Source organism: Salmo salar, chromosome 13 (genome assembly GCF_965601325.2).
Source record: "Salmo salar chromosome 13, fSalSal1, whole genome shotgun sequence".
NCBI lineage: Eukaryota > Metazoa > Chordata > Actinopteri > Salmoniformes > Salmonidae > Salmo > Salmo salar.
In genome coordinates, this window is record NC_138303.1 from 69,566,125 (window position 1) to 69,577,097 (window position 10,973).

Genomic DNA, 10,973 nt, shown 5'->3' on the forward strand with positions numbered 1-10,973 from the left:
TGATAGTCAATTAGCCCATGTCAGCAAATATTTTTTAGATTGCTAAATTAGCTGGCCACTATCTAAACTTGTCAAGATCGAATTACTGGGCGGGAGGCCCCATTGATTTTGTTAGCCAGTCTCACTCAGATATATTCAAAACTGAAAACATTTCTCTCCAACCTACGGCAAAATGTGTAAAATGCAGGTAATTTGCTGTAAAACAGCTAATTTTCCTCCCCGCCCCATGGCAAAATGAGTAGAATCGCATGAAATTAGTAATGCAATTGCAGAATCCTCTGCCCCTTGGCAAAATTGAAGCAAATTTGCTTTAAAACTGGAACATTTTCTCTACACCCCATGACAAAATATGGAGAATTGCACAACCTTAACTCAAAAAATGTCTCTCCAGTAACAAGCGGGGGTCCACTAAAATGTTTCGCTTGCAGTATGGGGGAGGGTGAGGTATGGAAGTGGGTATGTGGCATGGAGGTTTGGTCTGTACCAAACCTCCATGGGAAAACTCCACTTATTTCTGGCAGACCTCAGACAAGAATATAACCAATGGTCTACTCACTGCATCTTTAATGGAAACTGTTCATATGGTAAACTAAACAAAGCAGTTATTTTGTGAGATTTGGGCCTCAAAATGTTGTCAGTGGGTCATCTGAGTGTTAGCTACGATATATGCGACTTCGATGAGTCACCGGATTCCATTATCAGACACTAGGAGGAATGTGCCTTGCACAAATTTGACATATGCACACCCTCTTATTTAGATAATTCCCTCACAAAATATAAAATAACTGTCCTTCTCAATCTGTGTAAAAGGTAAGTCTACTTAAATTCCCTTCATTGAATTGGGGAATTGGGAGTGAAAAACACATTTAAAAAAAAGTCAAGGTCAATGACAAATAATTTATTCTCCAGGACTCAAAATGTAGACAAACTTCTCTTCCTTAAAATATCACCATCTCAGACAGTGTACATCTTCAAGTATCTAAAACAGACATAGCAGCTATTTTCAGTTCAAATTACTGACCAACCTTGGCTTTACAGATTGGGCCACTGGGGTTATGTGCTTTGTGTTTACATGGTAGTGAGATTGGACATTGGGTTTAATCGACTTCCTCAATGGTGGGGCCAGAGGATCCACCACCTCCAGGAGCAGCACCGGCACCACCAGCACCTGGGAAGCCTCCAGGCATTCCTCCGGGCATACCGCCTGTCATCCCACCGGCACTCTGGTACAGCTTGGTGATGATGGGGTTGCACACCTTCTCCAGCTCCTGTTGCTGGTGCTCATACTCTTCCTTCTCCGCAGTCTGAAACAAATATACAGGTTACGATTAATTGATTTCCCTTCTTGACACGTTATGGGTAATAACTTGTTTTTAAATTAATGATAGGCACATCAATATACTCTACCTGGTTCTTATCCAGCCAGGCAATGATCTCATTGCACTTGTCTAGAATCTTGGTTTTGTCCTCGTCGCTGATCTTGCCCTGCAGTTTCTCATCCTCCACGGTGGATTTCATGTTGAAGGAGTAGGACTCTAGTGAGTTCTTAGACGAGACCTTGTCACGCTGCACATCATCCTCACACTTGTACTTCTCAGCCTCCTGGACCATGCGCTCAATGTCCTCCTTGCTCAGACGACCTGGTCAGACATTTTTTTTTTTTAAAGGGTTAAGTTAAGGATACATGCACTATCCAAGTGGGCATATTGTAATCAAATTTCACTTTGGTCACTTATGCGGTTTACCTTTGTCATTGGTGATGGTGATCTTATTCTCCTTGCCAGTGCTCTTATCAACGGCAGAGACATTGAGGATGCCGTTAGCATCAATGTCGAAGGTGACCTCAATCTGAGGAACACCGCGAGGTGCAGGGGGGATTCCAGTCAGCTCAAACTTGCCCAACAGGTTGTTGTCCTTGGTCATGGCCCTCTCACCCTCATACACCTGGAGGATACAGTCAATATTAGCAAAACGTACATTTCACTAAAATAGTCACTCAAGACATCCAAGGAATGTATTGGGCCATCTTCAGTCTTTCAACCTCTGGTGGAAACTACAAATAGCAGGAGTAAACGTCACAGATAGTGGCCAAAGGAAAGAGGAAACATTGCCCTGAAATGGACAATTCATGCAGGCCCCCCCTCACCTGAATGAGCACACCAGGCTGGTTGTCTGAGTAGGTGGTGAAGGTCTGGGTCTGCTTGGTTGGGATGGTGGTGTTACGTTTGATCAGGACGGTCATGACACCTCCAGCGGTCTCAATACCCAGGGACAGGGGTGTGACGTCCAGCAAAAGCAGGTCCTGGACATTCTCAGACTTGTCACCTGAAAGTATGGCTGCCTGGACAGCTGAAAATGAGACTGGAGGTTAGATGCATGGAAAAACATTACTGTAGACCCACTGTGCCATTGTCGCTCAGACATCCAAGGAAGGTATTGGGCCATCTTTGGTCTTTCAACCTCTGGTGGAAACTACGAATGGCAGGATCAAACTTCATCACAGCACAACTATTGAGTTAAGGCTCATTATAGAAGCCCATTGGCCACAGAGCGAACACAAGATGATCAGTGACCCACCTGCGCCATACGCCACAGCTTCGTCGGGGTTGATGCTCTTGTTGAGCTCTTTGCCGTTGAAGAAATCTTGGAGCAGTTTCTGGATCTTGGGGATACGAGTGGAGCCTCCGACCAGAACGATGTCGTGCACCTGGGCTTTGTCCATCTTGGCATCGCGGAGGGATTTCTCCACTGGGTCAAGGGTGCCACGGAAAAGGTCTGCATTGAGCTCCTCAAAGCGAGCCCTGGTGATGGAGGTGTAGAAGTCAATTCCCTCGTACAAAGAGTCGATCTCGATGCTGGCCTGGGTGCTGGAGGACAGGGTGCGCTTTGCCCTCTCACATGCGGTACGGAGACGGCGAACAGCCCTCTTGTTGTCGCTGATGTCTTTCTTGTACTTGCGCTTGAACTCCGCGATGAAGTGGTTGACCATGCGGTTGTCAAAGTCTTCTCCACCCAGATGGGTGTCTCCGGCAGTGGACTTGACCTCAAAGATGCCATCCTCGATGGTCAGGATGGACACGTCAAAGGTGCCGCCACCCAGATCAAAGATAAGGACATTCCTTTCAGCACCGACCTGAAACAGAAGAGAACATTTAGTATTTGCACTTATAAAAACCCAATGGCTATGCATTCCAGGGCTGGGGTCAATTAAAACTTAAATTTAACAAACAAAAAGGCATCTATTACCAATGATTTGTCAAAAAAACTGGGTAGAATCCATTTATTTCATAAAGTTATTCAATTGAGTTTAAACAATAATTTTTTTTTAAATAATAACTTCCTGAATTAACTGCCATCAAATCAAATTAACCCTAGTTGATGTATTCACTCCGACATCCAGGAAGGTGTTGGGCCATCTTTGGTTTTACACTATGAATGGCAGGCATAAACTTAAATCATAGGGACAAACTAGATTTAATGTGCCATCAACTTTATTTGAAATGAACATATCTTTAAAGGATCATTATTATTTCAATAAAACATAACTAGACCTTGACCTCTAAAAGATATGGGTCTCACCTTCTTGTCCAAGCCATAAGCAATAGCGGCAGCAGTTGGCTCATTGATGATTCGCAAAACGTTCAGACCAGAGATTGTTCCAGCATCTTTGGTTGCTTGGCGCTGAGAGTCATTGAAGTAAGCTGGCACTGTTACAACAGCATTTGATACAGTCTGCAAAAAAATAAAAAAAATAAAGTGGGAATGAATAGACTTACTGTCAATAATACCCCGAAATAGACTGAACCCACTGGGCACACCACAATTTCAAAGTGGAACATTTTGGATGAGATCGATTTCATTTCAACCTTTATTCACCCACTCAAAAAGGACAGCCAGAAGTATGAATTCCCAATGTATTATCACTATGCTTTCAACCATCTAAGGCTGCATTTACACAGGCAGCCCAATTTCGATCTTTTTTCCAATAATTGGTATTTTGTCCAAACAGATATTTTTGGGAAAACGTCAAATTAGTGAGACCCCCCCCCCCAAAAAAAACTATTGGGCTGCCTGTGTGAAGTCTTAAAGCATAACCAAATTTCAACAGAAAAAGTGTGTCTAATTTCTGGTTAAATCGTCATCTTAATCTGTCATCACTGCACATTCAACCATTTTAAAGTTCAAATGGGAATAAAATATGCTTCATATAATAGCACAACCAAATGACCTGGATTGCAGTTGAGATTACGAGTCATCAATGCTGATCTAGATTCTGCACAGATTATTATAGCGATTGAAGATTGACCTGCAACCTTTGTCCACTTTCTATGATTACATAAGACATTTATAGTTAGTAGCCTCAAAATGTGGCCATGGATGGGTTACTCATTTAAGGTTGAATAAATACTGTTATATTTGTTTGTAAAATGGCCTTAATTTCTGTTAATAGGCCATTTACTGGATTCAAAAGTGATATTGATTTGTGTTTGGTTGTCAAGGCAAAAAATATCAACATTTGAAGGAGATGTATCTTTTGTGCCACTGACAGTCTGGCTTTAATTCCAGTTTGTCTGCAAATGTATAAATGTTGGATTCACATCTCAATTAAAAGTAAGGAATCTGACTAAATCAAACTATTTAAAGTTTGATTTAGTCCCATTCTTTATCTTTTTGGTTGAGATGGAGACGAGAATCCAACAATTGTTATCATGACTAAATTAGAAATGAACCAACGCTTGAAACCCTAGGACTATATGCATTAGTGAAAATATATATACACATACACAGTTGAAGTCGGATGTTTACATACACCTAGGTTGGAGTCATTAAAACTTGTTTAACCACTCCACAAATTTCTTGTTAAACTATAGTTTTGGCAAGTCTGTTAGGACATCTACTTTGTGCATGACAAGTAATTTTTCCAACAATTGTTTACAGACAGATCATTTCACTGCATTACCAATTCCAGCGGGTCAGAAGTTTACATACACTAAGTTGACTGCCTTTCAACAGCTTGGAAAAAAACAGAAAATGATGTCATGGCTTTATAAGCTTCTGAGGGGCTAATTGACATAATTTGAGTCAATTGGAGGTATACCTGTGGATGCATTTCAAGGCCTACCTACAAACTCAGTGCCACTTTGCTTAACATGGGAGAAAAAATCTAAAGAAATCAGCCAAGACCTCAGAATTTTTTTCCCCTGTAGACCTCTACAAGTCTGGCTCATCCTTGGGAGCAATTTCCAGATGCCTAAATGTACCACTTTCATCTGTACAAACGCTAGTAAAAACACCATGGGACCACGCAGCCGTCATACCGCTCCTAAAGATGAACGTACTTTAGTGCGAATCAATCACAGAACACCAGCAAAGGACCTTGTGAAGATGCTGGAGGAAACAGGTACAAAAGTATCTATATCCACAGTAAAAGGAGTCCTATATCGACATAACTTGAAGGCCGCTCAGCTAGGAAGAAGCCACCGCTCCAAAACAGCCCTAAAAAAAGCCAGACTACAGTTTTCAACTGCACATGAGGACAAAGATCGTACTTTTTGGAGAAATGTCCTCTGGTCTGATGAAACAAAAATAGAACTGTTTGGCCATAATGACCCTCGTTATGTTTGGAGGAAAAAAGCGGGAGGCTTGCAAGCCGAAGAACACCATCCCAACCATGAAGCACGGGGGTGGGGGTGCTTTGCTGCAGGAGGGACTGGTGCACTTCAAAATAGATGGCATCATGAGGTAGGAAAATTATGTGCATATATTGAAGCAACCTCAAGACAGCCAGGAAGTTAAAGCTTGGTCGCAAATGGGTCTTCCAAATGGACAATGACCCCAAGCATACTTCTGATGTTGTGGCAAAATGGCTTAAGGACAACAAAGTCAAGGTATTCTGGCTTTAACCCTCACCCGCCGAGCCAACAAGTCCTAGACGTGCTCAATGGGATTGAGAGCCGGGCTCTTCACTGGCCATGGCAGAACACTGACATTCCGGTCTTGCAAAAAATCAAGCACAGAACAAGCAGTATGGCTGGTGCCATTGTCATGCTAAAGAACGTTCACGCAGATGAGCAGGGACCCTGGGCATCTTTTGTTTCAGTCAGGATAAAGGCCTCTTTAGTGTCCTAAGTTTTCATAACTGTGACCTTAATTGCCTACCGTCTGTAAGCTGTTAGTGTCTTAACGACCGTTCCACAGGTGCATGTTAATTGTTTATGGTTCATTGAACAAGCATGGGAAACAGTGTTTAAACCCTTCACAATGAAGTTATTTGGATTTTTACAAATTATCTTTGAAAGACAGGGTCCTGAAAAAGGGACATTTCTTTTGCTGAGAGAGACCTATATATACACCCAGTTACATATCAGCATAATCTTTTTTTTAAGACATAGCGCATCATTTGCACAATACTATGGTCGGCTAGACCAAAACTCCAGTATTTTTTCCCCTTCATAGCTTGTTCTCAATCAAGTTAATTAGGAGCCTTTTTTCAGCACTTATTTCCATGACTAATCAAAACTCATGACTGGCTCTTGTCCCTCTGCAGAAGACACTGTGTGCAATATGTTCAGAACGTCAAATCGCAATACAATCAGTATCGAATTGCATAGCATATAGAACTGAGAGTCAACAATACATATTGTATCAGCACTTAAGTATCATGATAATATTGTAAAGTGAGGTTCCTGGCAATTCCCAGCCCTAATATGCATTGTCAAGTTCCTTTGTTGAACCCTGGGTTGAATTTTAAATCAGTAGCTGTTGATGACTTTGCAAATGCTATATAGGCCTAAATAGTATCATTAATGATATGTAAAGTATGGTTATATTTGATTTGCTTTGTTAAATCTACCATTTGGAATGACTTGGACAGCAACAGTACATCTATTTAGTTAAAAGATCTCCAAATCTCACGATAGCACATTGGTAGTAATTGTCTGACAATTATCAAAGCTAAGCGTTGCTTGTTTAAAAGCCTAGATGGGAGACCAAATGGATAGCTGTAGATGGATTAACTCACCAGTAGGAGGTGCTGCCCAGCCTACAGTTTTTTTCTGATAGTGAATAAAACGTTGAAGATCTGACATTGTTTCAAATCAAATTTTATTGATCACATACATGTTATTGTAGCGAAAAGCTTGCGTAAAAAAAGAAATCCTGGCTGTATGTAAGAAAACAATTCTGGTCTAATAATTTAAGAAAAAAAAAAGAAAAAAAAACTACTGCAAAATTGCCTAGGGGCTAGAAGCATGGCAGCCCTCTCTCCCGGCACCATTTTCTCAAAAATACAAATTCAACATATTTTATACAAGGTTTGTCTATTTGAAAATTGGTTACCATAATCCTGTGGTTGAAATTTCACCATGAAAACAGTTGATGACTTACTTCAAATCCAATGCATTTTCCACATCACAATACATTGACAAATTACATTGAAAAGATGTTGATTCAACCAGTTTGTGCTCAGTGGGCAATGCATTTGAAACTCACCTTTCCGAGGTAGGCCTCTGCAATCTCCTTCATCTTGACCAACACCATGGAGGAGATTTCCTCAGGGTAGAAGCTTTTGGTCTCGCCTTTGTATTCAACCTCCACTTTGGGGCGTCCGCTGTCGCTGATGACGTTGAAAGGCCAGTGCTTCATGTCGGATTGAACCACGGTGTCCTCAAACCTTCTGCCAATCAAACGCTTAGCATCTAGAATACACAAATAAAGTCTTAATGATTGCATTATATACATACTCCAATCATACCAACTGACCTTTGGTTTCTCACTCAGACATCCAAGGAAGATACTAGAACCATCTTTGGTTATAAAACCTCTAATGGCAACAACGAATGTCAGGAATCAACTGAATCTGAGTGAACCAAGTTAGTCAAATTTAACCATAATTAAAACACACACCTTCACTGACATCTAGCAATAACCACCTTTGCAGAACAAACTTACCAAAAACTGTGTTACAGGGGTTCATGGCAACCTGATTCTTAGCAGCATCCCCGATTAGCCTCTCAGAGTCAGTGAAGGCAACGTAGCTTGGAGTGGTCCTGTTGCCCTGGTCGTTGGCAATGATTTCAACCTTGCCATGCTGGAACACACCCACACAGGAGTAGGTGGTCCCGAGATCAATGCCGACCGCTGTTCCCTTAGACATGGTTACTGTGACAAGAGAAATAAATATGTAATGCTGAGAAGTCTTTCCAATAGGTGGCAGTCATGATCACTCAAGGTAAAGCATGAGACTTGGACTGTGGATTAGGAGTCAAAGATCAAAGAGCAACTTCCTTTATGGGGAAATACACTGACTCATTCAATTCATAAGAATGGTGACTAATCCTGTTCGAGGAAAGGTAATAGGCGTTCAGTTTCATACCTGGGCTGGCATTGGATGGGCCAGACAGACATCTTAGGCAGGGCAAGAGGCATATGCATGGTGCCCTGCCAGGCTGAATCCCAAGTCACCCCCTTACCCCTCGCCTCCCCATCTGCACATTCACCGGCGCCATTTGCACAAGCGTCCCAAAGTTGAGGGAGTGAAAATTATCAAGTGTGTAGGGGCCAATTGGACACTCAGATGGCCAATTCGAGCAGAGGCAGCATGCCTCAGAGCGAAGTGCTATCCCGACAGGCACTGCAATACATTAGGATTTTCATTAAAAAAAGGGAGATATGTGCCTAATTATTTGTCACGCACATTTGTTTATGTCTGATTTCGAGACTTGACACATGTAACCGATGAATGATGCTCCTGAATGATGCTCCCGAGTGGCCTAAGACACTGCATCTCAGTACAAGAATTATCACTGCAGTACCTGGTTTGAATCCAGGCTGCATCACATCCGGCCGTGATTGGGAGTCCCTTAGGGCGGTGCACAATTGGCACAGCGTCGTTCGGGTTTGGCCGGGTAGGTTGTCATTGTAAATAAGGATTTGTGCTTAACTGACTTACCGAGTTAAATAAAGGGTAAAATGAAATACATCCCAAATTAAATGTTACTGAGGTTTATAGTTTGTAAAACGACAGGGGGATTTGTTCATATGAATTTCATGCTCGTTTTATTATTGAAAAGTGGAACATTAACTGTATCATTCAAGTCAGGAGTATGTCCCAAATTTGATGGGTTTCTTGTTCCAATCGCCACTCTTTGGAAGTCACCCTCAGTTTCATCAGCCACACCTTCCAAGCGAGGGGGTGGTTTGGAATTCCAACGGACTATTGTAAAGGCTAGGCATCTGTTAGCCTATTCATAGATACTAACTACCTTTAGCGCCGAATTGATGAAGGTATCTTCTTCCTGGAGGACTTTTGTTAAGAGTCCTGACGCTTGCTCTAAACATGCACATACGTCAATTGCGGAAAATATATATTTCATATCAGCAATAAATAATTTTCATAAAACAAGTGACTTACATTGTTTTTTGTAATTACTACAACTTCATAGGGTGTTCACCCACAGCCATAGCTCCATGTTACACCGATTGTTTACGGAAGACAGACGACCACAGCTATTTAACCATCTAGCATGCTCAAGCACCTGTGTATGGTTAACTGGGAGGAAGTGTAGCGGAAGTGTAGTTCGTCGGCTGGAGGCAATATCATTCCTTCCTGATATGAAAGATAAGGACCATACGTTTCAAAAACTTTCGCAAGCGATGATTGACTTTTCTAAACGTTGAAACACAGCATCGGAATTGTACTTCACAAGTGGCCAGCAGCTGGCGCTGAAAACCCTATGGAGAGAAAGGTTTGCGAGAGCTCGGCTACTGCAGTTCCGTGGACGAATTCCGCATGATGTTCATATAATGTGATAGCAGTTGGAAGAGTAATAGCCAATGGCATACAAGCCCGTAGGGTAAAGACTGTGCGTAATGGCGCACGTACAGGTCTCCATACAACAGTAAATGGCACTTTATTTTTTAAATATATGAACCTAAACAAAATGTAATAGAAAAACTTCACAATACCAGTGAACATAACACTATTCAGCCTAATATTATTATCTGTTATTTTGAATGCCTTGGCATCATTCCCCTTTCACCCAGGTTGGCATGGTTCGTCAACGCGATTAATCTAGGATGATCCCTGACCATCTGGGAAGGGGGAGGCACGTGTTTTACACCCTCCCCCAACCCGGCTTCTGAAGGGCAACGCTGAGTGTGCTGCAGTACAGCTGGCTCCGCAGCCAAGCGCATTAAAATTGCGGCCATTTCACTGGTAGGCTATAACATTTTCTAGAGACTAATCTGGCATCTCTTAAAGGCTGTCGTCTCGTAGAATTGTTGAATAGACCTATAGTGAATACAACAATATTAACATAACTGATCGTAATCGACAAATGTTTATTACATCTAATAAGGACACACTGATACCGAAGCGAATATAGAAACAATTGTAGGAAAAATACAATATGTTACATATGCCTATAACTGGCAATGACGTAGGCTATAACATATTAGATTATGTTTCCTTGTATTACCTGGATGTGATGTTTGCAATTCTGTGTGCGAGCTGTTCACCGTCTCCGCTACCCGATGAATGAGAAAAGAAGATGCCGGCGAAAGCGTTCATGTATCTTCCGGATAAGTTGTGAACCAATCAGCTTCCAAGAACTCCTCTCTCACCTGCCTGTGAAATTCTGCACTTCTAGTACGTTCTAGCAGTCAAAATGATCTACAATCAGAATTTAACCACTATTGTTCAATGCGGAATGCGTTATATGGCCACATGTAAGGAATCAACCAGCACTAGGATCAGTTGTAATTTTCTTTATACCCCTCAACGCATTGATTGGTTGAAATCTAGCTCGTGCGTTGCATAAATCACTTGAAAAAAGACGAAGGTCGGTTGAGGATTATAAAACCCCGGAAATAGCGAGAGAATATTCTAGAGCTGTCCTAATCAATTTACTGGCACTGTGTCAAAATAGTCTGACCCACTGAACTGTAGGCCTATATTTAACTAGGCAAGTCAG

At 41.8% G+C, this 10,973-nt stretch overlaps 1 protein-coding gene across 2 annotated transcripts; it reads right to left on the reverse strand.

The window, feature by feature from the left end:
• Nucleotides 1–883: 883 nt before the first annotated feature.
• Nucleotides 884–10,493, reverse strand: LOC106567641 (heat shock cognate 70 kDa protein). 2 transcript variants are annotated; one of them, XM_082960286.1, is made up of 9 exons: nt 10,479–10,493; nt 7,951–8,160; nt 7,492–7,697; nt 3,580–3,732; nt 2,578–3,133; nt 2,147–2,349; nt 1,746–1,944; nt 1,408–1,640; nt 884–1,304 (listed from the first exon to the last, which is right to left on the reverse strand). In XM_082960286.1, the coding sequence occupies exons 2-9, from the start codon at nt 8,153–8,155 to the stop codon at nt 1,098–1,100; spliced, it is 1,962 nt and encodes a 653-aa protein (XP_082816412.1). In that variant the 5' UTR covers nt 8,156–8,160; nt 10,479–10,493; the 3' UTR covers nt 884–1,097. The 2 variants fall into 2 exon arrangements, with proteins under 2 accessions (XP_082816412.1, XP_082816413.1); XM_082960287.1 differs by lacking the exon at nt 10,479–10,493 and adding an exon at nt 9,413–9,684.
• Between the last annotated feature and the right edge of the window lie 480 nt (nt 10,494–10,973).